We start from the raw sequence: 27,794 nt of genomic DNA on the forward strand, positions 1-27,794 counted from the left end.
CGGCTGTTATAGCTGCTAGAGATAATAACTGTCTTCTCCCGGCCGGGACAGCTTCCCCTGCCCTCCCCCTTTCCCCCCCTGGCTGGAGAAAACAATGACCCGGCAGGAGGGATTTCCTGTCTGTGTTGATGGGGGGAACCAAGCAAATTTCTTTCCTGCAACCTGTGGTTGCAGGAAAGAAATTTGCTCCGTGTATGGTATACCTTCCTATCTCTTTACTAATGCTAACAGCATTAGGATTAAAAATAGTTAATGTTGATTGAGAGAATTTAGTTCTGCTTTAAACAGTTGTTACTAGAACATTTGTCCCAACTGGAAGATTTTTACTCTCACCTCTAGGGAAATGCCATGTACATTGATTCTGTGCAAATTAACCTGTATTTGCTCATTATTTTTGGGGGAATTTTCACATATTGTATAAAACTAGGACTCTTGTGCAAATGGGGCTACATTGAATGTTCTTAGGCCCCTTTCACACGGGCTGTCCGATCAGGTCTGCCTGTCAGTTTTTCAAGCAGACCTGATCAGACTGTTAGGTCTTCCCTATCGAGAGGCGGATGTCAGCGGTGACATGTCCGCTGACATCCACCGCTATTTGATCTGATCCTGTCCGCAAATTCCAGACAGATGGTGGTCCTATTTTACATCCATCTGGCGGATCGGATATGATTGGATAAAAACAAACAGGCGGTCCTTTTTCACCGGATTTTCCCATAGAGGGACTGTGTCTGTCATCCATTTCCTGCTCAGCAGGGATCAGTGGAGCAATTCCCCGCTGAGCAAGCGGAGTCCACCAAACGGAGCCACCTGTGTGTGTACCCCACATTAAGGTATTTTCTCTTCCTGTCAAATGTGCTTAGGCTTTTTTCTCTTAGAATTGAATGTTAGGGGATGTTCCATTTGCCCTCCGAAAGGCAACTTAAATATCAGAAAATAATCAGAAAAAAAATCAGAAAAGATAATAATTTGCCACATAGATAAACCACAACAACCTAGATAGAATATGCAATTTGTATGTTATGTGCCATTCTTGACAATAATTGGCTTTAAACCACTGTAGGTGTTACCCTTACAATCAAAGTGGAAGTCCAAGCAAAAACTAAAATCCCTGCATCTATAGACACCACGGATCTACTACTAACCTCTCTATCCCTGTAAAGAAAAAATTAGTATACATACCTTTTTGGAAGCTGATCTGACCTGCTCTGACCCGATCTCCAGCTGTGGAAGATCTGCAGAGGACACTGCTGACAACGGCTGTGAAATGAATGGGAAGTTGTCGTCCGTCTCCTCTGCACCCGCCTCTACAGTAAAGCCATGGCTGACAGCTCAGCGTGGGATTGCATTGGAGTGGGTCAGATCGGCTTCCAAAAAGACAGGGGCGTTGCTAGGTCTACAAAAGATCTGGGGCTAGAGCCCATAGCAGCGAAGTAAAGAGACTCATACGCTTGGGCAGGCATACACATGTATATAATATACGTGTGTATGTATATGTAATATATATATATATATATATATATATATATATATATATATATATACACACATTATATATTATTACATAAGGGTCTCCAAAGCCCCCTCATTACATCGGGGTCACCAGAGAGCTTGTCACGTCACCTGCCACCAGATGCGGATTGTGTATACAGAGAGGCTGGGTATATACAGAGAGGCTAGTGTATATACAGAGAGGGTAGTGTATATACAGAGAGGCTGGGTATATACAGAGAGGCTGGGTATATACAGAGAGGCTGAGTATACAGAAGATAGGCTGGGTATATACAGAGAGGCTGGGTATACAGAAGATAGGCTGGGTATACAGAAAGGCTGGATATACAGAGATGCTGGTATATACAGATAGGCTGGGTATATACAGAGAGGCTAGTGTATATACAGAGAGGCTGGGTATATACAGAGAGGCTGGGAATACACAGAGAGGCTGGGAATACACAGAGATGCTGGTATATACAGAGATGCTGGTATATACAGAGATTCTGGTAAACACAGAGAGGCTGGGTATATACAGAGATGCTGGGTATATACAGAGATGCTCATTTTTTCTTCACAGGGATAGAGAGGTTAGTGTTAGATCCGTGGTGTCTATAGATGCAGGGATTTTAGTTTTTGTATGGACTTCCACTTTAAATGGTAACTCATGATACTCACCCACTGGAAGAGTGAGACCCCTGCATGGTGGCTTTGGAAGGTGTGCAGACTTGGGAACACAAGCGCAAAGCTAACATGAATGTAGTCCCTAAGCAAGAGAGGAAACTGTTGGATGATTTAAAGTGGTAGTAAAAGCTAACTCTAACTATCAGTGGCGGCTCCATTCGTCTGGCGCCCTGCATGGAGATTAGGGGCCGGCGCATGGAGATTAGGACAGGCCACCGCTGCTAACTGTTTTAAAAAATGTACACCCCCCTCCTCTCACCTATCCTAGAAAACCTGTATAAAAACGGACAGTGTACTCAACTTTTTTTATTCCAGTCCGATCTGTCACATGATTTAGTAGTTCTGGCCAGGACTGCTGTTAGAAATCATGCGGCCCCATATAGCCTACCTGACAGGGCCCCCCACAACCACACCCCTGGCTCTGCCCCTGACTGGGGTCTGGGGGACTGGTGGCAGGAGCTGAAACATGTAACATGTTCCAAAAGGTGAACCTTTAGTAACCATTATCATTTTAAACGTTTTACACTATTATAAAGCAGTAGAGATGTCTTATTTTAGAACTTTTTTGACACCAACTAATTAGCAGGGATGAGCTCAGGTGTGTTCGGACCGAACCCACCTTAGCTATACCACCAGGAAGCTTTACAAAGCCCCACCAATCATAACTGGAGCTGAATGGGGGAGATGTCAGTGTTTTGAAGTCCGTGTCCCTTCAGTTTGTGTCCACATACACCACGGACTTGTGTCCATTTACATCCATTTACAATGGACACAGAGATAGACGGATCTAAATGCACACAAGTCAATTCATATCTGGACTCCTGTAGACCTATATGGAGCTTTCAATCAGGTCCGCATGAAAAACTGACAGGCGGACCTAATTGCAAACCTTGGGTAAAAAGTTATCAAATGGGAGTGCTTTGGAGGGTTGGTAAAAATGCAGCTTGGCTGTGCATTTTTACTGTGACCCCCCTCCCCATCACACGTGTAAAGTAGCATCTCACTCATGGTCATTATCATTATGATCACAGCACAGCAGGTGCTTTATGGCTCTGTGAGTGTAACATGGCTGTTGGGTGCTGACATTACAGTCATAAATTAAGTAAGTCAGCAATCAACAGCCATGTTACACTGACAAAGCCATAGAGCACCTGCTGTGATCATCATAATTAGGGATGAGCCGAACACCCCCCGGTTCGGTTCGCACCAGAACCTGCAAACAGACCGAAAATTTGCATGGAATTGTCCTGAAAAGGGTTTGGGGACCCGGGTCCTGCCCCAGGGGACATGTATCAATGCAAAAAAAAGTTTTAAAAATGGATGTTTTTTCGGGAGCAGTGATTTTAATGATGCTTAAAGTGAAAAATTTCTTTAAATATCGTACCTGGGGGATGCCTATAGTATGCCTGTAAAGTGTCGCGTGTTTCCCGTGCTTAGAACAGTCCCTGCACAAAATGACATTTTTAAAGTAATAAAAGTAATTTAAAACTGCTTACGGCTTTAATGTAATGTCCGGTCCCGGTAATATGGATGAAAATCAGAGACAAACGGCATGGGTATCCCCCCCCCAGTCGATTACCAGGCCCTTTGGGTCTTGTATGGATATTAAGGGGAACCCCGCACTCAAATTAAAAAAAGGAACAGTCCCTGCACAAAATGACATTTTTAAAGTAATAAAAGTAATTTAAAACTGCTTACGGCTTTAATGTAATGTCCGGTCCCGGTAATATGGATGAAAATCAGAGACAAACGGCATGGGTATCCCCCCCAGTCGATTACCAGGCCCTTTGGGTCTTGTATGGATATTAAGGGGAACCCCGCACTCAAATTAAAAAAAGGAAAGGCGTGGGGCCCCAGGCCCTCTGAACAGCAGTATACAGGCAGTGCAAACAAGACAGGGACTGTAGGTTTGTTGTTAAGTAGAATCTGTTTGTAATTTTGAACTGGTACATTTTTAAAGTGTAGCTCCAGCCGAAAAATCCATTTTTAAGCTTTTTGGAAAACATAGGGAAGGGTTATCACCCCTGTGACATTTGTTTTGCTGTCTGTCCACCTCTTCAGAAGATTTTACCTCACTTTTTGTCCCAATGACAAATGTTTTTTTGACAATTTGGGTTTTTTAGTGAAACAAGGATTGGTGATAAAGTATCAGTGGAGAGGAAACACATTTTCTCATATTAACTCTTACAGGAGAGTATTTCCCTTCCTAGGGGTAGATTTCATCTCACTTCCTGTTGTCTCCTTCCGTTTGCATGTATGGAGTCGTTTGTAAGTTGAATGTTTGAAAGTAGGAGCCTGCCCTATATACTCTGCAGAAATTGGGGCCTTAGGTGTTGGTGTTGCCACAACACTGTAAGCCCTCACAGTTACTCTTGGTGGGCGCAGGAACGGGCTCTGCTGTGAAATATTAGATCAAGAATTGTAATTACATGCCCCTGTTGAACAGGGTCAGAAAAATTGGGCCTTTGGTGGTGGTGGTGGTGCTGGTGTCACAACACTGTAAGTCCTCACAGTTAGTCTTGGTGGGCGCACAAATGGGCCCTGTTGTGAAATATTAGATCAAGAATTGTAATTACATGCAACTGTTAAACAGGGGCAGAAAAATTGGGCCTTTGATGGTGGTGGTGTTGCCACAACACTGTAAGTCCTCACAGTTACTCTTGGTGGGCGCAGGAACGGGCTCTGCTGTGAAATAAATAAAAAAAATAGCTGCGCTGCAATTAGTGAAAAATAAAAAAATAAAACAAAAATACATTGATGTGATCAATTATCAGAGTGAAAATAAGCATTCACATGTGATAAATTCATAATGAAAGATCCATATTCCTTCTCATAATTCAAATGAATCTGTTGAATCAAATAAATAAACAAAAAATAGTCCAATCGCAAAGTGCATAAAGTGAAAAGTTCATGAGGGAAAATTATCCTTTTGCACAGAGATGCATAACAGTCATCCAAAACGTGAATGGCATGCAACTTTATCTTCATGGAAATTGTGATGACAGAAAGTATCCTCCACCTATAAATGCACTGCCCCTTACCGACTCCTTTGATCTCTATTTAGGAGATCATACAGGCGGATGGCTGTCAACCCCAGCCTCAGGTAAAGAGCTGCCAACGGATCCCAATTAAGGCCTCCCCGACAGGAATATTCTATGTAGTAGATGGATACTCGATCCCCATGGAATTACAGATAAAGAATGCTCCCATAGCGTAACACGTTTAAGAATATTTATTATAAAAACAGAAATGCACTTACAATGTTAAAATGAAAATTTGTTTGGAATCAATAGCCAGCTGGCTCCAGTCTGCTGCCCGTTGCTTCCGGGATCAGCGAGGTTAGTGGTGACGTCAGCACGCCGCTCCTCCCTACGCCGTTTCGTCACACCTGACGTCTTCCAGGGGCACGGGCGGCGTGCTGACTCATCACTTATAAATATCCTGTCAACTCCCCAGAACGCCCCCATCTGAGCTCAAGGTGTCCCGCGGCTGTTGTCGCCATTTTACAAAAGGGCAAACGCCCTTCGCTCTAACTGCTCTGAGTACCGGGTGTCCCGCGGCTGAAAGCACCATATTGCAAGAGGGAAAGACACCCTTCCCCAACATAGCTGAGTAGGTTGTTGTAATATGTCTATAAAAACATCTATAATATCCGTTCGACCTCATGGACAGCAACCATGAGATCCTATTAAAAACAAAAACGAAAAACAAACTTCCCCATCAATCAGTAAATAAATGATAAAGGTTAATAATCTAAAATAGTACATGAAGCTTAAATTAACAATGCTTAATTAGGGTGATCATAGTAATCATAATCTTAAAGGACTGAGAACTTCAAGGATTTCAGTGCAAACAAAATATATGCACTAAAAGGAGGGGCAATATTTAAATAATAAAAGGCTTTGACTATTTATTATGTGAAAAATGTGAATATCCTATGCACATGTCTCAGATCCCCGGTTGGCCGGGATATGTAATATTAAACACAAAGAGGAGAGCAAAAAAAAAGGCTAATAATTCATCCTCCCCCAAAAATCGCATCGAGGTAAGTGATCCCAAGATAATAAATCGGGATATACACCTAGGTCATACATATATTATATGTTATTCAGAAGTTCCCCAAAGGAGGTCTACCTGATGAGTACTAAACAATCAGTATATCAATCAAATCCGATGGAAGGGAATGAAATTGATTGAATTGGAAAGAATGTATATATTATATTATCCCACAGAGATTGGAACAAAAATTGAAACAAAAATTAAAGCAAAAAATTGAAGCAAAAAATGCTGCTCTGCTGTGAAATATTAGATTTTTATATTAGAATTGTAATTGCATGCACCTGTTGAACAGGGGCAGAAAAATTGGGCCTTTGGTGGTGGTGGTTAAATTCCTTTTGGAGATCAGCCAGCCGAGCACTGGCATTATATGACCTGCGGAAATGCACACAGACTTTCCTGGCCTGTCTCAGGACATCCTGTAAGCCCTGGTACCTGCGCAAGAAACGCTGAACCACCAAGTTAAGGATGTGGACCAAACAGGGCACATGGGTTAGTTGTCCCTGTCGGAGGGCGAAGAGGAGGTTGAGGGTCAGTTGTCCCTGTTGGAGGGCGGAGAGGAGGTTGGTGCCATTGTCGCAAACCACCATACCTGCCTTAAGGTGGCGTGGCGTCAACCACCTCTGAACCTGCCCCTGCAGAGCTGACAGAATATCTGCCCCAGTGTGGCTCCTGTCCCCCAAGCACACCAGCTCAAGCACCGCATCTTTTTGCCCGCGTGCTTGCGTAGCCCCTTGAACTCCTACGGAGCACCGCTGGTTCCGAAGACAAATCAGCACAGGAAGAGGCCATGGAGGAAAAAGAAGAGGAGGGGGTGGAGGAGTGAGGTGTGGCAGAATCACCACTAGTAGTATTTTGGAGGCGTGGTGGCGGAACAACCTCCAACACTACTGCACTCTGTCCTGCATCCTTCCCAGCTGCCAGAAGAGTCACCCAGTGCGCGGTGAAAGATAAGTAACGTCCCTGTCCATGCCTGCTGGACCATGAGTCAACGGTAATATGCACCTTACCACTCACCGCCCTGTCCAGCGAGGCCAAGACATTGCCTTCCACATGCCGGTAGAGAGCCAGAATCGCCTTCCATGAGAAAAAGTGGCGTTTGGGAACCTGCCACTGAGAAACCGCACATTCCAATAACTCACGTAAGGGGGCAGAGTCTACCAACTGAAAAGGCAGCAGTTGAAGTTCTAGCAATTTAGCCAAGCTAGCGTTCAACTGCTGGGCTAGTGGATGGCTGGGAGTGGAATTCTTTCGGCGGTGCTGCAGCTGGGGCAGGGAAATTTGCCTGGTACAATCTGACGTCGGTGTATCAATAGCAGATTGCCCCCAAGTACTTGGCTGTGACACACCTAATTCTACACCTTCATTCCTCTCAGTGCAGGTCTCAGAGAGGACTGAAGGTATAGTGGGGTTGGAGATCCCAGCTGATGAGGAGCAAGGAGAGGTCCTCTTTGTTCTTTGGTGTCAACATATGTCTGGTCAAGCATGTGGTGCCCAAGCGGGAGATGTTTTGGCCACACGAGATACGCTTGAGACATATGTTGCAAATAGCAGCGGTGGGATCTGATGCACTTGTCTCAAAAAAGGCCCACACCAAAGAACTTTTGGAATAACGCGCAGAGACAACAGAGCCCTGCACATGCGGAGCTCTGCGGTGCGATGCAGTCAGTGTGCTGCCCTTAAGCTGGCCCCTGGAGGGCATCCTGCCTCGTTGGTGATGTGCCTCCTCCTCCACCTCCTCCTCTCTCCTATCAGGCACCCACGTGGAGTCAATGACCTCATCATCCCCTCCCTCCTCATCACTGGAGCAAAGCTGGCAGTATGCTGCAGCTGGGGGAACATGACTGCCAGATTGCTGTCCTTCTTGGGCACCCCCTCTCTCTGGGCTCACGTTACTGCCTTCCTCTAGCTGGGTACCATCATCGGAGCCTTCAAAACGCTGGGCATCCTCCTGGAGCGTGTACCCAACACTGTGGTCAAACTGTTCGGGGGACTCCTCAGGAGGACATGGTGGGGCTAGGGAAGGAGTGACTGATGCCATGGATGATGAGGATGAGGACGGCTTGGTCATCCACTCTATCAAATCTTCCGCATGTTGCGGCTCAACACGGCCAGCTGCTGAAAAAAAGGACAAGCGTGTCCCACGGCCACGTGCTGATAAGGATGCACCGTCTCCACGACCAGCACTGTTGCCTCTAGACACAGAGCCTGCTTGCCCTCTTTTATTGGCTTGTGACTGTCTGCCTCTCCTTGTTGGCCTTCAAGACATATTAATGGCCTGCAGTGAGATGTAGCTGCACAAAGCTGGGATGTATATATATACTGATACTGCAGCTAGCAGAATCAACTGCCTACCTGTAGTATTATTAGTATGAGAACACCAGCAATTGCCTTCAGGTAGCTTTAGGTGCACACTGTGCAGAGGACGCAGTACACTAACTGTAAATACTGTAACTGTCTGCCTGTGGTATTAATAGGAGCAGAACAACAGCAATTGTCTTCAGGTAGCTTTAGGTGCACACTGTGCAGAGGACACAGTATACTAACTGTAAATACTGTAGCTGCCTGCCTGTGGTATTAATATAGGATCAGAAGAACACCACCAATTTTATTCAGGTAGCTTTAGGTGCACACTGTGCAGAGGACACAGTACACTAACTGTAAATACTGTAGCTGCCTGTCTGTGGTATTAATAGGAGCAGAACAACAGCAATTGTCTCCAGGTAGATTTAGGTGCACACTGTGCAGAGGACGCACTACACTAACTGTAAATACTTTAGCTGCCTGCCTGTGGTATTAATAGGATCAGAAGAACACCACCAATTTTATTCAGGTAGCTTTAGGTGCACACTGTGCAGAGGACGCACTACACTAACTGTAAATACTGTAGCTGCCTGCCTGTGATATTAATAGGATCAGTAGTAGGAAGAGAACAACAGGAACGGATCTAGCTAAACTGAATACAGTGTATGTGTATATATATATATATATATATATATATATATATACATACAACACCTAGGATGTATATATATATACACAATACACTGTAAGTGCAGCTAACTGACTCGCCTGCCTACCCTATCTAACTTTAATCAAATGACACTGTCTCTCTGTCTATCTATCTCTCTCTCTCTCAACGCCGGAACACACTACACAGGGCCGATGTGCAGGCGGCCTTATATAGTGTGGGGCGTGTACATAACCCCCTGAGCCATAATTGGCCAAAGCCACCCTAGCTTTGGCCAATTACGGCTCTCTGTACAGACGGCGCTGTGATTGGCCAAGCATGCGGGTCATAGTGCATGCTTGGCCGATCATCAGCCAGCAATGCACTGCGATGCCACAGTGAATTATGGGCCGTGACGCACCACTCGAATTTGGCACGAACGGCCCATATCGTTCATAATTCGGCGAACGACTGAACACACGATGTTCGAGTTGAACATGCGTTCGATTTGAACATGAAGCTCATCCCTAATCATAATGATGATGACTATGAGCACAATGGGGAGTCTGGGGACTGCACATTCTAGAATAGCCTGTGTGATGTGTCAATGTGTGTGCAGGGGGACTGGTTGCCTGTGCACCATCACCGGGATTACTCTTGATGCGCTCTCTCAGCCGCCTCAGTGATCAGTCTCTCCCTCAGGCTGCAGCGTGGCACTTACTGAGGGAGGGCAGCCGCATTACAATGGAATCCATCTGCCAGGGAAGACATACAGTGAGCGGCCGAAACTTTAGTTTGTGCAGCAGGTACACTGGTGCAGAGCAGCATGAGGCACAGGATTGTCTGCCTGCGCCTGAAAATGACGGAAAAGTCCCTCTTCTGCTCTCACCCAGGAGGTGAGAGCAGAAGAGGGACTTTAAATTACTATATACCTTGGTAATCAAGTGGGTGCAGGTTAATAAAGTTATTTAGCGAGTTAGATTTTTTTAGGTATAAATTAACTATAAAGCTGCTTGGGCCTCTGGTGACCGGGCCCGGTACAACAGGACTGGTTGTACTGCCCTATCAGCGGCCCTGGCTTCCCTGTGTAAAGGAGCAATCAATAAAGGCTGCAAATTCCCGGAGCTGTGATGTCATCCATAGGCTTCCAGTTGTCAGCGCTCCCTCCCCTGCAGCAGCCCCCTAACTGAGAAAGGGGAGCTGGAGCTGCTGGATCACATGAATGGACCAGAAATAAAAGTAGGTGAGTACATAGATCTTTTTGTATACAGAGTATGCAGGATAGGTAGGAGGATGGGGGGAGGGAATAGTTAGAGTTAGCCTTTAACACGTTATACTAAACGTTTTAACATCAGATTTGAAAGGATCCTGATTTTAATTACACTAAAATCAATTGATTATTTAGAGCCTAGTGTATGGAATACTAAAAGTTGAAGAATGAACTCCTGCAGCTTGAAGTGACACTTACATTTATGGCAAGTTTCCCCCTTGTAACCAGTCATGTCACAGATGCAGAAAAAGTCATCCCAAGACTGGTAGCAACGCCCTCCATGTTCACAAGGATTTGGCCTGCATCTGAAATCAAGGGTGATATTAATCAGTATGTGCAGTGATGACTGATTTTCAGTCTCAGAAAGAGATATAAAGGCATGGCATGACCGAGGCTTTAAGCAAAACTCTGCTTTTACATATCCTGTTTCCCCGAAAATAAGACCTAGCATGATTGTCGGTGATGGCTGCAATATAAGCCCTACCCCCCAAATGAGCCCTAGTTAAAGTCCTTGTGGGTCTTATTTCCAGGGTAGGGCTTATTTTTGGGGAAACAGGGTCGGGCTTATTTGGGGGGTAGGGCTTATATTGCAGCCATCACCGACAATCACGCTAGGTCTTATTTTCGGGGAAACAGGGTAGTTACATAGTCAGGTTGAAAAAAAACGCAAGTTTACCTAAATCAACCAATAGAAAAAAAAATGTACGAAAAGAAAACCTCCTTATACACAAATCCTATGCCCACAGTTTATCCAGAAAAAGGAAAAAAAACCCTATGAAGCATGATCCAATTTGCTCTGGGGAAAGGGGGGGAATTCCTTCCCGATGCCCCAAGGCAAACAGATATTCCCTGGATCAACCACCCCTGGTGTTATAACCTATAAATGCACACACAAATGAAACCTCCATATACACTATCCTATACACACAGTTGATCCAAGGGAAAGCAAAACGTCCCAATAAAGCTTTGTCCAAGTTTTCTGCCTTCCTCTCAAGCAGAACACATTCACCATTTCTTCATTCTCTGCCACCCCATTAAGCTGCCAAGAAGTGGGAAAATATCTGGAATTCAAGGTATGTTGTAACATGTGACTTGGCCCAGTCACATTGGGGGCAAAGAGAGCCTTCAGCCTTGTGTAAGGTCCAACAGGAGCAACTATGACCTTACAAAGGTCTGTCTCTGATTCAGGAAGCTGAACTCAGTGGTAGCGAGCAAAGGCAAGATGAATATGTGATGGAGAATATATGCTGCTGGAGAAAGGGATTGAAGTGGTGAAATTAACAATGAACAGAGCATATCTCCCTATAGTGTGTACTTGCATTAATCCAAAGCACCTAGTAACATCAGATCCCGGCCAACTGCCTGCAGGAGCTGAGAAATAGCCTTTGACCTGTGTGTTTTAGGAGGCTGTTGACAAGACATGGCTGCAGATAAACAGGTACAACTTATGTTTATGTTTATCTGCAGCCATGTCTTGTCAACAGCCTCCTAAAACACACAGGTCAAAGGCTATTTCTCAGCTCCTGCAGGCAGTTGGAGGAGATCTGATGTTACTAGGTGCTTTGGCTCACTTTAAGGACCCATTCACACTATACGTTGCATTACCAAACACATTTTTGTGAAACGGCCAGCCCTGCACCACAGTGCACAAAAAAACGATACAATTTTTTAACAGGGTACTCCACAATGCAAAGGTGGTTTACATCTGTTCAATGCACATTGCTGGATCTAGGGGTGTGCTGGGGAGGGCTGCGCCCCCCCAGATTTTAGTTGCCCTCCCCCCAAAGAAGCTAAGCTGCTAGCAGTGACTCCTGGCCCCCCTGGCCTGCCAGCAGTGACCTTTGTCCTCAGCCCTGCCAGCAGTGATCCCAGTCCTTCACTTTGCTGGCCCCTGTACACTGCCCTGCTGACCCCTGCTCTCCGTCCTGTGGTCCCCTGTACACTGCCCTATTAATCACTGTCTTCCTTCTGCAAACCCTTGTACATGGCCCTTCTGACCCCTGTTCTCCACTATGCTGACCACATTCACTGCCCTTCACATGACAAACACAAGTTAGCTTTATTGCATAGAACTAAGTACACAGATTCTTTATGTACACAAAAGAGAATATATTGGTTAAACCAGGCAAACAATCACCTGTCAGCAATAGCACAGACATTGAACATGACCTCTGAAAACCTCCCCAACCAACCCAGCTGCATACGATGGAAGTCCACTGGCTGCCCATCCACATTGAGAAGCTGCATGCAGCCATGGAAGGCTGTTTGATTGGAATAGCACCCAGATCCAGCAGATGGCTTTGGACACCCTGTGTGATAAAAAAAGAAAAAAAATCATATCAAAGTAGTACATACACATTTCATAATAAGCCTGCTATACAGTATAACGGTTTGCCTGTGCAGCAGAAGTCATAATCAACTCTTACCAAGGTAGTGTGATTTCTATTACACAGGCAGTGATTTCACAGCCTTCACAGCAAGGCATTGTAGATTGTTATCATCTTAATTGGAGTGAATAACTTGTGAAAATGCATCACTTCCAAACATGTGTGAAATGAAAAGTGAGTCATGGTTTAAGCAAGTTAACTCCTAGTATATTTTGTTGGGGTTTCAGCAGAAAAAAAAAACATACAGTTTTATACAGTATTTCTGTAAAGTATGCTCTTGGTAATCACCGGATATACTGTACCATCTTATCTTGAATGTTTGTAATTGCTTTTGATAATAGAACTTGTTTAATGTAAACTTAAACTCTGTTTTTTTTCTATATTCAAAAACCTTAATAAAATAAGATTGAAACAAAAAACATAGTCTGATAAAAAAAAAGTAAAATTCCTTTATACATGAAGATGATACATGAAGTAAAAAGGCACAAAGTTGTGGATAGGGTACTACTGACATAACACAACATTTTCTAAAGCTTAAAGTGATACTAAAGTCTTGTTTTTTTCCCCCTTAAAAATAACAAACATGTTATATTTACCTGTTCTGTGTAGTGGTTTTGCACAGAGCAGCCCAGATCCTCCTTTTTGGGTCCCTGGTCCCTACCTCCTGTTGAGTGCCCCCACAGAAAGCAGCTTCCTGTGGGGGCACCTGAGCCGAGTTGTAGCACCGGGTGTCCATTCAGACATGGAGCCGCAGCCTGGCCCCCTCTCTCTTCTCATTGGCTCACTGACTTTAAATGAGAGCCAATGGCGCCACGCTGCTGTCTCAGCCAATGAGGAGGGGAGTCCCGGACAGCTGAGTCTCTCGTGCAACATCGCTGGAACTAGATGGACCTAAGGTAAGTATTAGGGGGGCTGAGGGGGGGGCCTGCTGCACACAAAAGGTTTTTTATCTTAATGCATAGAATGCATTAAGATAAAAAAACCTTCTGCCTTTACAAGCACTTTAAATTTACCCCCACACTGGAAGGGTTGTTTTTGCTCCCTCAGGTTTCCTCATCTCCATGTAACCAGTTTCCCTGAGTCGCTTCATCCATCGGTCACACTCTAATGTCATCACATACAATGCAGGACCTGCCCACACACTGGTGCATCAGAGGGAGGAGAAGAATGTGCTGAGTGCCAGGTAAGTGAGGAGTAAGAAAAATAAAACTGCTTTTTAATGGTACCCTAGTCAAAAATTTTACCCTTGCAGTGCAGGGGAACCTCTGCTTTAAGGCCTCCTCCCCGGCTCCTGTTTGTGAAACTGAGTTTTTTGGGAGGCGGGGGGAGCAGGTACCCGATTTTGACAGGTACCTGCTCTCACTTCCGTTCCGGTCGCCTTAGGTGATCGTAAGAAAAATTTATCCTTTCCCCCCCTCCCTCCGGAAGTATTCTGGTGACAGGTCCTAGAAGACTTTGGGACCAGTCACAGAGCGCAGCTCCGCTCACGCATGTGCAGTGGGCACCAGGCTGTGCCCATGGTGAAGATGCCGGGGCCGTCGAGGGAGGACTAGGGGAGAACATGGCTGGGGTGAGTGCACTGCTGAATCGTGGGACAGGTGAGTGAGTTTTTGTAGCTGCTGACTAATAAACAGAAAAAATGATTGGAACTCCGCTTCAAGCCTCCAGGCTATAATGTAATATTATATAATTTATAAATTTATATTATTTAAATTATATTATATATTGTAATATTGTCAAATTTGTAAATTTGTAAATAGAGAAGAGCTCAGGCATTTTCCAAACTCCATATATCTGCCTTTTTTTCACCAATCAACGGTGTGCCAGGTCATTCCTCACTCTGCAACACATGTTAACAACGAGGTGAGATTATGGTGATGTCAGTGCCCTTACAAGGACACATACCCATATTTAGCCAATTACATTTTTTTTACAATTGCTGTAAGTTGGGGAATGACCCGGTCAACAGCTGATTGAAGAAAAAAAAGGGCACAACTCTGAAGTTTGGAAAGAGATAGTTTCGGAGGATGACCAAGCTCATCTCTGTTCAGCAAACAATGCAAAATAGGGAAAAAAATTACAAACAAAAAAATTTCACTCTCTCTGCGCATGTCAAGCTGTTTCCCAGCCTACTCCAGCTGTCTACACAGTCCTCTTGCTTCAGAGACAACAGATAGACTTCCTCTTCTCACACAGACACCATAGAAAAGTCTCACCTGCTGTTTTGTGAAAGCTTCTGTCACTTTGACAACCAAAGTTGTAATTTGTATGCAGATGGTCCTCACCATAGCATTTGTTTTCCTATTACTTGTCACAGCAAACATTCATTTTAATAGTGTAACACTGATGCTACATTGCACCCTTTTACAGATTATAGACTTGTTCTTTTTTCTAATTTTCACATTCTCTCCTATTATTCCCTTAATTTTTTTCACCTTTTTTTAGTCAAATATCTTTTTAGGCAAAACATTTTCAAGGTACAGTACGATCAATAGCAGTAGCTAGAAATGTACCATACATATACCTGTGATACATAGCATAAGACAAAAACTTAAAAATGTACTCAGCACGTTGTAACATGTAGGTAGCTGACTTTCCAATGACAGAAAAGATCAAAATAGTAAACCTTTAACATATCTAAGGCAACAGGGCAAGGAAGAAGGGCAGGGGTGAATATACTGTAGTGGTTCCAAAAACACTCAAAGATATCATAGATGTGGGAGACAGTGGATAATTTACTGTGAGACTAGGGCTTGAAAAGCGGCGGAATCACTACAGTCCCTCCAACAGATCCATGTGGTATAAACTTTTTCAGGACCAGGACTGCCTTCCACCACCATAGTTTCCATTGCCATGAAGTCATTGAGTATCTGGGCCCAATCCAAATGGTGACGATAAGTAGATTTCCAGTGGCGGGAAGCAGGGCAAGAGGTGGGCAGGAGGGACGACTGCCCTGGGCATCGTGGTATCATGTGAGGTGGGGGCATTGTGGGGGAGGGGATTTGTGTTGGGAGGAGGAATTTGGGGGTGGCAGGGGGTAAGAATGGTTCTAGAAGAGGATATTTGGGGATATTTGTGTTGGGAGGGGGGACAGGATTTGTGCTAGGAGGGGGGATTTGAGGGGGGGGGTGCTAGAAAAGGTGATATGGTAAAGGGGGAAGGGATTTGTGCTAGAAAGGGGATTTTTTTTTGGCGGGGGGGGGAATTTGTTTTAGTAGGGATGATTGGGGGTATTTGTGCTAGGAGGGGAACTTTGGAGGGGGGGGGGTTTGTGCTAGGTTGGGAATTTGGGGAGGGACATTCATGCTAGGGGGATTTGATTTGGAGTGGGGGGGGGGTATTTGTGCTAGGAGGGGGACATTTTTTTTTTGGTGGGGGGGTAGAATTAATGCTGGGGGCATAGGGGGAGAGTGAGGATTTGAGCTGAGGAGGATGGGGGGGGGGCAAGGATTTGTGCTGGGAAGGAGGGAATTCCACTAGGATAATTGATTTGTACTCGGAGGGCAAATCTATGCTTAGTGCTCTATTTTTTTTTGGGGGGGGGATTTTGCTGACACATGATGCTCATAAACCTTGGGGGAGGGTGCAATTTGGGATGTTCGCCCCGGGGCTTTAGATGACCTTGTCCAGGCACTGGCGGGAAATGACAACCCTGGTCGCTAACAGACAGTGCCTCAGGATGCCCTTTTTAACATTTGAACTAGACCCAAGAATCACCGACAACAGCGCAAATGGATTTTACCATTTTTTTTAACAATTACCACAAACATTTGTTTACATCTTTATTCATTTCACTTTTTTGTGTGTTTAAAAATACATGAAATGTAACTCTTTTTTTTTTTTTTTTTAAATCAAACTTTACTGAAGCTGTCCCGAAAACAACATATGTATAGTACTTGTTCTTGGTACCATAGGTAATGACAAATTATTGGCAATTCAGTACATACTTAACTAAATTTTGAGAATTGCTTGGAAACTGAATTTTGGATGTGGAGGATATGGCCCTGTGGCACTGAGATTTTTTCTAAATAATTAATGTTTATTGGCATGTTAATACAGCTTTTATTTTCTGATTGTGGTTAAGAGCCCTTTCACACTGAGGCGCTTTACAGGCCCTACAGCGCTAAAAATAGCGCTTATAAAGAGCATCTCCTGTCTCTCTAGTATGAAAGCCTGAGGGTAAAAAAAGTCCTGCAAGCCGCATTCTCTGTAGGAGCGGTGTATACACCGCTCCTAAAGCGCCCCTGTCCATTGAAAACAATGGGGCAGCGCCACCATACCGCCAGTAAACCGTTGCTGCAGCGGCGCTTTGCAGCGTTTTTTAACCCTTTTTCGTCCGCTAGCGGGGGTTAAAACCGCCCCGCTAGTGGCCGAAGAGCGCCGCTAAAACAACGGTAAAGCAACGCTAAAAATAGCATCGCTTTACCGCCGACGCCCGCCCGCCTCAGTGTGGAAGGGCTTTAAGGGGTCAAGATTATGTTTATGTGCTAGGTTCAGGTTAACTCTAAAGTTCATCTAAACCTAAAAACATAAATATAAAATACTTCAGCTTATCGATCCTTAGATGTTGTGACTGCATTACTTTTCATTTTTCAGGCTATGCACATTTTTAGTAAGTTACAAAATACCTGTTGATCTTGCCAGAAATATAGTATAGTAGTCACTTCATATGAACTGAAAACGATAGCACAAACATCCTTATCTTTCTTGTGCAAACTATTATTGTAACCAGTTCACCATATAGTGGAGCTGAATAAAGGTAGACATGTTTTAAATCCAGCTTGTGTGATAACCAAGGCTGCCCCCGTAGATAAAATGGAGAAATGATTGCAGACATGAACAGATAGGGAGTGTGTCTTTCACAAGAAAAAGCCAGAAAAAAGAAAATTAATGCAAACACCACATCTAAGGATTGGTAAGATGCATTATATTCAATTTCTGTATTTGGTTTTAGATACACTATAATAAGCCTTGTTCGACTTGTGACAGAGACTAAACTTAATACTGTGACCTTTCTACCTCCAAAGTAGTATGAATCTCCTGTCCGAAGCTGGAACTGATAATTAATTTTGAATTGTGCTCCTTCATCTTCATCAATCACCACCACAGCAGAGTTTTCTCTGGCTATCAGGGAGACAGAGTGCCAGAAGCCATCGTTCAGCCGATATCCTGTGGAAAGAGAACTGGAGGTTATCCCCCACTTCGAATCATAATTGAACTGTATAATCGCTCCCCTACTGTAAACCGCATCCACCTGTGTCTGTGTCATAAGCCAAATTCCTAATAAGCTGTGTACATTGACAAAGCTTTAAAGAGTAATGGACTTCTTAGAAAAAAAGCACGCAGAACAATGTTGCGGTCTGCGGAGCCCCCTAAAAGCACGCCTTATCAGAGGAGAAGCCAAAAATTGGCTTCCCCTCCACTTATCCTTTTGGCTGTATTACTTTATTACTTGACTTGGATTAACTGTGGACTTTTTACTATATACAGTAATGCTATCACCTAGTTTAAATCAATAAAATGGTGTAATCATTATCATCAATTATTATTTTTATAACATATTTGTTTTTAACTGAATATACATTACAATCAACTAATGATGGATCAGTGCCTAAAGATAAATAAAAGTATATTGTCATAAATTCTACAAAAAAATTAAATATACAGTATGTATAAAATTTTATATTTTAACCACCCTCCTTAACAATGAAGGACATCTTAATGTGGAATGGCCCAGGACTTATCAGAGAAATTAAAAGGACTAGCAAGGTTAGACTTTACTGTTTAAAATAAACCATTAGATAATATTACTAAGGGGTCAATTCACTAAGAGGTAAAGATCGAATGAAAAAATGGGTTACAATATTGCATGCGGAAACAATTGTACAAATGTTCAATTCACTAAGAATTTGACGGTAAATAGCTCATGCAGTAAAATACATATTTTCCCATGAGGTAAATTATCGCACAGTAGCTGGTTGTTGAGCAATGGGCGGGAAGCTGGCCGCTGCGTCTTTAACAACAGACGACTCATCAGCTATCAGCGGTTTTCCCCACTGACAGCCGGCAAGTAAAAATTCTTTAAAAAAACGGTGCGGGGGTCCCTTCGGGGTCTGGTCTGGGTTTTAAGGGGAACCCTCCATTCCTGAACCATACCAGGCCACATGCCCTCAACAACATGGGCGGGAGCTATGTGAATGAGAAGGGGTACATTCACCCAAAAAGTGCAGAAAGTAAATAAAAACACAAGTTTTTGACAATTCAAAAACAATGTCCCCCGATGTAGATTCATCGTCAATCATGACACCCGCTGCAACCACTGACCCGAAAAATGAAAAGAAGCCTCTGGTCCCGACGAAGGCTTTCTGCTGTCTGACAGCTCTTAAATAACTAAGGGGCATGTCACAAGGGGCGGGGCCGCCGAGTGGCCACGATTCTTGGTTATTTAAGACTTCTATTTTATTTTTTCGGGTCTGCGGTAGGCTTTGTGATTGACGATGGATCTACACCGACATTTATTTTTATTTTTTAAATAAAGGAATTGTCTATTGTCTTTTTTTGCACTACACATTTCATTTTTTGGGTGTGAATGACTTGGGGTACTATGTACCCATACTCATTCACATGGAATCCGGGATTTGGGGGCCCCCTTGTTAAAGGGGGCTTCAAGATTCCGATAAGCCCCTCACCTGCAAAGCCCCACAACCACCGGCCAGGGTTGAGGGAAGAGGTCTTTGTCCCAATGAACATGCAAGCACCCCCCCATGTTGAGGGCATGTGGCCTGGTATGGTTCAGAAGAGGGGTTCGCTTATCCATTTATAACAAGATTGATACAACACAAATCGCTTTCTTGGCCTGCCAGGCTGCATGCTCAGATAAGGGTCTGGTATGGATTTGGGGGGACCCCATTCCATAAAAAAAAAACATAGGTGTGGGGTTCCCCTTAAAATCCATAGCAGACCTGAAGGACCTGGTATGGATTGGGGGGGGGGGACCCTCAAGCAGCTTTTTTAAAGGATTCTTAATTGTTGTCATTTTTTTTTTTACATTGATGAGTCATCCGTTAAGAACATGGTGGTCGGCTTCCTGGCCTGCTTCTTAGCAACCAGCTATTGAGGGGGCCCCCACGCTGCATTTGAGCAATACCGCATGTGATACTGCCAGCAAAACCCTGGTGATAAATGCTGCATCTTTTTTACGCCCTGTTTGTGAATTAGACTTAACACCTTACCAAATTTTTTTTTGCAATATTTACTGGCACATTTTAAATTTTGCGTTAAATACCGCATAATCATTATTATTTTTAATGTGAATTGGACTTTTTTAATTGCAAGTGTTAATTTATGCAAATGAGCCATGTGTTATTGTATGCAGTAATCTTTAGTGAATTGACCCAGTGGCGGCCTGTCCATAAGGGGCTCAGAGACCCGCCTAATCCATGCGCCCGGTCCCTAATCTACATGCAGGGCGCCAGGAGCATGGATTTCAATGTTCTTTGTTTTTTTTTGAAGCACATGATTAGTGCCAGAGGCTCTAACTGGCTTCAAAAAGGGGTTGGCACGGGGCGCAGAGCTCTGATCCCTGAGCCCACCCAGTTGTGTGACAATAGCGAATTAATATCGCGAATTAAGATCGCCGCCACCTTCTCGCTCATCTAACTTGACCCCTTTGTTTTATCACTCACTGGACAACCCTTTAGTTACAGTGATAGTGGTATGGTAAAAGAGCATTTCTTTAGGGACATCTTTGGCAGGGTGGCCTGGTAACAGAAGAAGTCAGTTAGGCCCCTTTCACACTGAGGCGCTTCTAAACTGCCAGTAAAACACTGAGAGCTTTTCAGGCACTTATGAAGAACTTTCCATTATTTTCAATGGAAAGGGGTGTTTTTTTTCAGTGCCCTGCAAGCGCACTACCCCAGTGTGAAAGCATTTATTGATTGTAATGGAAATAGGTTTTCGTGAGCTTTTCATGTGCTTTTTTTAGCTTGAAAGCGCCTGAAAAGTGCCTCAGTGTGAAAGGGGTCTTACTCTCAAGTTCTGTTCCATTTTATGTCCCATGCCACTCCCAGTGCCCAAGGAGCTTACTGAAATATAACATGTTTTTGCAACTTAAAACAACTACAGTAAAACCTTGGATTTGCAGTATAATTAGTTCCGGTAACATGCTTGTAATGCAAAGAACTCGTATATCAAAGAAAATTTTCCCATAACAAATAATGGAAACTCAGATGATTCATTCCACAACCATTTATTCATAAGTTCTTCAGTTTATAGTCCATATAAAAAGATTATAGCAATGTGATAGGCTGTGTAATCATAAAATGTCCATCCACAAATGGCAGCCTCCACAAGGGAATTACATGCAAAATCCAGCAGGATCTAAAGATTATAAAAGAGAAGAGAGGCAACTCTAATGCCCCGTACACACGGTCGGATTTTCCGATGGAAAATGTCCGATCGGAGTGTGTTGTCGGAAATTCCGACCGTGTGTGGGCTCCATCGGACATTTTCCATCGGATTTTCCGACACACAAAGTTTGAGAGCAGGCTATAAAATTTTCCGACAACAAAATCCGATCGCATCAATTCCGACCGCGTGTGGCCTGTTCCGACGCACAAAGTGCCACGCATGCTCAGAAGAAATTCCGACACGGAACAGCTTGGTCAGGTAAAATTAGCGTTCGCAATGGATACAGCACTTTCGTCACGCTGCAATGTTAAAAATGGTTTAATACAGCGCACTCTCTTCTTCTTTATAATGTGACAAGAATTAAGTAGTTTTGCTGCTCATATTCACACAGACTTCTCACAAACTTATTTCTTTACTACTTATCGGGATTCCCTCAATATATTTTGATTTGTCACATCTGACATCATTATTTTGGTGTTGTTTTTTTTTTTTTGTTTGTTTTTAAGGCCGATTATTTTTTTTGGGTTTGTATTTTTTTCAAGGCTTATTTTTTTGGGGGGGGATTTTTATTTGTACTCCAGAAAATTTTAGTGTGTGTTTTTTGTCTCAAGTTACCACAACACCATTGATATGTTGTTCTATTTAATCTGTAGGAGATTGTTTGGTGTTGTTGTCCCTTGTTAATTTCACATTTTATGTTAGAAATGTACCTGAATCGTCACCAACAAACTGTCCTTTTTGGATGAAAACACACAGGAGAGTATAATTTTCCAAAATATAACTTTTATTAAGGGCTCACAACTAAACAAAGAGGGAGGAAACGCTGGAGAAACTGCAGAAATTGGCGAAGCCTTTGACCCCCAGGGCACACATCAGTTATTTTCAAGCAAAACTGGTGGTCTGAGGAGTCCTTATCTAAGGGAGTGCAGTCTGGTCCAGAAGTCCCAGAGATCCGGAAAGCAGCAGATGACATCTGTGTCCCCAGGCTGTGGTCATACGAGAGACTGCAGCTTTTGTCACACCAGACTGAACCCAGGGTCATCACTCTCTGGTCTTCCTTCCACGCGGTGGCTCTGGTGGTGGAGTTGTGGCAGCAGGAGGAGGAGGAGGATGGTCCAACTCAATCACGTTGGTCTTGGGTGTTAGTTCCCCACTCACTCCCTTAGTTATGACTTTATAAATAAGTTGCTCACACAGGAGGAGTTGACCCTCCTGCATGCCCTGCAGTTTGGTGGCAGCCATGCAGGCAAAGGCCTCTTCAGGAGTGGGTAAGGCTCGGAGGGACGCAAAAGCCTCCTGAATGAGCCTGAGCGCTGAATCCTGCATGGGAGTCGCCTTCCTCGCTCTTTTATATGGAAGGCGGAGGGGAGGAACCTGCGATTCAGTCAGGCTGCGACTGGTCCCAGGCTTCTCTTGGCTGACACTTAGCCCCGCCTCCTCCTGGCTGCCACTAATCCCCGCCTCCTCCTGACTGCCACATTCCACAACCTCCTCCTGGCTGAGGTCTTCCTGTGCATGAAAAAGGGACATAGTTTTAGTTTTTTATTCATCAATCACACACAATTTTCACCTCATGACTGTTGCAAATTGAATGTTAACAAATATAACAGACTATCATTCTGAGCCCAGCATTTTTCATTCTTGTCCCAATTATTTTTGCCCACTACTGTCTATTGATATGTAAAACACTTTTTTCAATCAGCAATTAGTGATCAATAATAACATCTATTAAACATCATTTATTTATTGACCAGAAATCTGTAGAAGAATGCTATACCTGACTCCAGCTGGGCTCCTCCACTTCTTCCTGGCTGGAAGGCCCAGGTTGGACATCGGAAGCCTCAGCTGGGGTGGAAGGAAGAGTGGAAGGAAGGGTTGAGAGGGATTCCCTGACTTCAGTGTGGTCTGACAGAAATCGCAGTCTCTCATAGTACCACAGCCTGGGGACATAAACGTCATCTGCTGCAGCTCCGGACCTCTGGGAATCTGTGACCTTCTTGCGCTCTCCAAGATAAGTGCTCCTCAGGCCACCAATTTTGGTTTTTAAATAGGGGATGGTTGCTGTGGGGACCACCGGCTTCACCAACTCCAGCAGTTTCTCCAGCGCTGCCTGCCTCTTTTGTTTATGATTATAATGAGGATGTTTGACAGGGCAGCTCCCTGTATTTGTCTATGAACAGGGGGAGGAAATTGTGGTCATTGAAGCCATCCATTTTCTCTGCAAGACACAACACAAGACAAACCCTAAGGTCAGGCCAAACTCTCCTAATCTTGTTACAATATAGGCTTCAATTTCGAAGCAGTATAGGCCCAAGTTTAGATCTTACCTTCGTTATCACGATCGGCGCTTCCGATGCTCCTTCCTCCGCTCACAGATCGTATGTAATACGCACGCGTGTTACGCTTTATACACACTGCGCATGCGTGTAACTCCGCCCGCCCCTGATGTTCTTTCTAGTCTATTCCCCGCCCCTTTTCGTTCTGCGCAGTGGGGGAAGAGCACATGGCGGATACACAGCAGGTGCGTGCTAATTATAGCAACGAGGAGGAGGGGGAGGAAAGCCCGGAGCCTGAAACGTCACGATCCAGGAGACAATTTAAGGCATCAAATATGTCCTTTGGGGAGATGTTGGAGATGGTGGACATCCTGAAGAAGGCCGACTATGATGGAAAGTATGGACCTTATCCCAACCCCAATGTCAGAAAGGCCAAGATCATGGCGAAAGTGGTCAAGAGTCTGCACCGGAAATTCGGGGTACGACGATCGAAAGATCAGCTCAGGAAACGGTGGTCGGACCTGAAATTACGAGAACATGAGCAGTACAGAAAGATCCGGAGAGTGCTGCAAAAAAGTAAGTAGTTGTCCTGTGTTCCTATTCTTTATGTTTCTTACGTTCGTGCTGCTCCATGTGCTTTTATTACAAGTGTACATTTTTAAATGGCAAATTTCATGTTCATGGGTACATTATTCGTTCGTATCAAACATTTTTCTTTCGGCCTATAAAACACCATTGTTTAGGCCATATGCATTTGGCCCTACTTGCCCTATCTGGACACTGGAGCACTAGTGTGGGACACAAGAACACCATTTTTATTAGGGGGCCACACAGGTGCTCCAGTGTATACTATAGGGGGGGCTACATTTGTGAAGCTTGTACCAAACAGGTAAAGTATTGAAGCTTGACAAAGGACACTGAAAATGCTACATTTTGGAACTCAGCCAAAATAGACAATTGTACCCCACTTCCAAGCAATGTTTCCTATTTATAGTTCTGCCATCAAATCACTGTGTGCTAAGTATAGCATTTTTGTTTTACATAGGTGAGAAAAGACTCGGAGGACACCCCTCATCCGAGGAGACCAGAGACCCCCCACCTCTGGAAGAAGGGGAAATACCCCCAACCCAAGAAGTGCAGGAGGAGGAAGAAGACATGGTGGAACTAGTCACCACAACAGGTGAGTGTCTGCGACCACAGGCTCAGGTAAGAGATGGATGCCGGCATATTTTTGATACTTTTTTTGGGGGGTTTCTCTCTTTTTAGGCGATTGTGATGTTGTGGATCCAGATCCTTTCACATCAGAAAGTGCCCAGATCCTGATCGGGGAGATCATGGGGTGTAATTTACAATTGGAAAACCTCAAGAAAAACATCAATGATGTTATTCAAAAAAACAAAAACATCATTGATGTTTTGGGGCGAGTTTAGAAACCCCTCCCAATCCCTTTGTTTTTTTGTGTGCTACAATGTTCAAAATGTTTTAAAGATTTGTAGAAAAGCCTAATTTGGAGGATGCACACAGTGTGCCAACACGTGCTATCTGCCATCACGGGAGATCAATGGACACGTTTTGGGGGTGCAACCCCTTCCTCAATAATAAACTAGCTGAGAGGAAGGGATTTCTCCCCCAAAACACGTCCCTTAATCCCCCATGATGGCAGCTAGCACATGTTGACATTGGGAAATTTGTGCGCATCTTCCAAATTTGGCTTTTCCTGGGGTGACTTCACCCCATCTGAACGCAATATCAAACACAGTTCCTAAATACTCATGCCTGATATTGCCTTCAAGTTCTACCAAATGTGAACTTTGTAAGTTCAAGATTTGTGTCTTTCTTGTTGGTTTTACACATGCCTGTTTCATCTTAAATGGACATTTCTATTTTTTATAATGCTACCCCAAAAATTGTTATACAACAAACATGTTGGTTTATTTGAAAAACCTTTTCTAAATACACATGTGATTGTGCAGGTATTAAAGAGATTGTTAAGCAAGAATGTGTGGATTATTGTGTCAACGCTAAAACACTTTGGTGGTGATGTAATTGTTGTTTTCTGTGAAATTGGGGGTTATTTCCTAAGGGCAAATACTCTTTGCACTACAAGTGCAGTTTCAGTGCAGTTTCAAGTGCACTTGTAGTGCAAAGTGTCTTTGCCTTTAGTAAATAACACCCAACAGTGCTTTGTATAAGGTTACACAATCACGCCATTTTCAGGACTCCCCACATTTATGTCAGGGTCAGCTAAAACAAACACAAGCAGTAAATGTCCACAAAGATTTTCTTCTTTTTTGCTTTTTTATTTGATAAAGGCTTCACAAATTTGCTGGCATATTGATGGCACCCCTACCCGCAAAGAACTCCAGGTATCGTAACCGGACATCACAGGCACTCAGGGAGGGCAAGCCAGGACGGCCACTTTCAAGCGCCGTCAGTGTTGTTTCATATATCATTCCGGCCTCAGGCCCAACTGAGCCAGCATAGTTGGCCGAATGTTTGCGTAAAAAGTTATGGAGAATACAGCAGGCCAGGATTATATGATTAAGTTTATACCCTGCCGTATGGATGGGTGTCAGAAATAGGCGGAACCGGCTGGCCAGGATTCCAAATGTGTTCTCCACCACTCTTCTGGCTCTGGCCAGCCGGTAATTAAAAACCCTCTGTTCTGGGATGAGGGTCCTCATAGGGAATGGCCGCATAAGATGGTCCCCCAGCGCAAACGCTTCATCAGCAACAGCGAATGGTAGTCCTTCCACATTGTCCTCTGGAGGTGGCAAGTCCAAGCTGCCATTCTGGAGACGCCTGTAGAACTCCGTCTGGGCGATGACTCCACCATTGGACATCCGGCCATTCTTCCCCACGTCCACATACAAGAAGTCGTAATTAGCCGACACCACCGCCAACATCACAATACTATTGAACCCCTTATAGTTGAAATAGTACGACCCCGAGTTGGGTGGTGGGACGATGTGGACGTGTTTCCCATCAATTGCCCCTCCGCAGTTAGGAAAGTCCCACCGCTGGGCAAAGTGGGAGGCCACAGTCTGCCATTCCTGTGGCGTGGAAGGAAACTGTTGAGGAAAACAAAAATAAATTAAGATTTTTGCACATAAACATGGCAAGCAGATTAGACACAAACATTCTTGGCCAACCTCCAGATAGCATTTATTAAGGGGAATTTAACACCAAAGTATAATGTACACCTATCATATTCCCACTCCCCACCCTCTCATGGGCCATTTCTAACATTATGGGGGGGGGGGGATCTTGGACAGGTAACCCTCTCCACTTCATTGAGAGATGAATGCCTAAATACAGGGTATTACTTGGAACAGCCCCTCCTTAGTTACACTATTGGCAGCCCACTGGACAGGTAAGAAATGTCATAATACAAAGATATAAATACACACTGTACACATTTGAGGACATTTGGACATTCTGCTATTACCTATCAAGATAATAATAGGATAGAAAAACTTTAAACAGTACCATATGAAAGTATACAGGCAGGCCCTTGCACTACATGCTTTGGGTAATTCATCCATAAATCTGAGCACAAAAGAGATGGGTATAGTGTGTATGGGTTTGGCAAAGACAGCAGATAGATGATTGAGGATAGATAGAGAATTGGGATCAGCTGACTTAGCAGTTGGGGGGAGGAAGGGTTAATAAAAATGATTTGGGGACACCACAAAAAAAAGTCTCTGGCACTCTGCCTGAATTTAAAGCACAAATCACATTTCTAAACATTTTAGGGGGTGTTTGGGGTAAAGCACTACTATGGAGTTAATAAAATAAATTGTTAAGTGACTACATGAGGTGAATATAGGGGCAGGAGAACATGCTGGGGAGTTTATTGAAGGCCAATCTGTATGAAGGACTAAAAAATTAATTACAGAAAAATCCAGCATGCATGAGGACAAAGGGGACATTCACAGCATATTCCAATCATGGTAATTAGGGAATGAGGAAAGAAATACAATATATTATCAATCATTAAATACAATAAAATGTGAGATTAAAGGATAAAAATCTTACCTTCATATACTCCTTCTGCAGGACCTGTATGATGGCAGAACAGGTCTCTGGGAATAAGATCCCCAGAGCCTGGGGGGAGATGCCTGTCGAGAACTTCAAGTCCTGCAGACTTCTCCCTGTCGCCAAGTACCGCAGGGTAGCGACGAGCCTCTGCTCCAGAGTGATGGCTTGCCTCATGCAGGCATCCTGCCTGCTAATATAAGGGGTCAGCGAAGCCAGCAGACGGTGAAACACGG

General features: G+C 44.1%; 1 protein-coding gene across 2 annotated transcripts in view; it reads right to left on the bottom strand.

Annotated features, from left to right (window-relative positions):
- Positions 1 to 27,794, bottom strand: part of CNTNAP1 (contactin associated protein 1) — a 668,106-nt gene that overhangs the window by 319,734 nt on the left and 320,578 nt on the right. For both annotated transcript variants that reach the window (XM_073608280.1, XM_073608279.1), the window contains exons 9-11: positions 17,855 to 18,004; positions 12,586 to 12,757; positions 10,647 to 10,753 (exon numbers count right to left, since the gene is read on the bottom strand). In XM_073608280.1, the coding sequence (XP_073464381.1) occupies positions 10,647 to 10,753; positions 12,586 to 12,757; positions 17,855 to 18,004 (429 nt within the window). The remainder of the gene's footprint in view (positions 1 to 10,646; positions 10,754 to 12,585; positions 12,758 to 17,854; positions 18,005 to 27,794) is intronic.

The sequence above is a fragment of the Aquarana catesbeiana genome, linkage group LG12 (assembly GCF_042186555.1).
Source record: "Aquarana catesbeiana isolate 2022-GZ linkage group LG12, ASM4218655v1, whole genome shotgun sequence".
NCBI lineage: Eukaryota > Metazoa > Chordata > Amphibia > Anura > Ranidae > Aquarana > Aquarana catesbeiana.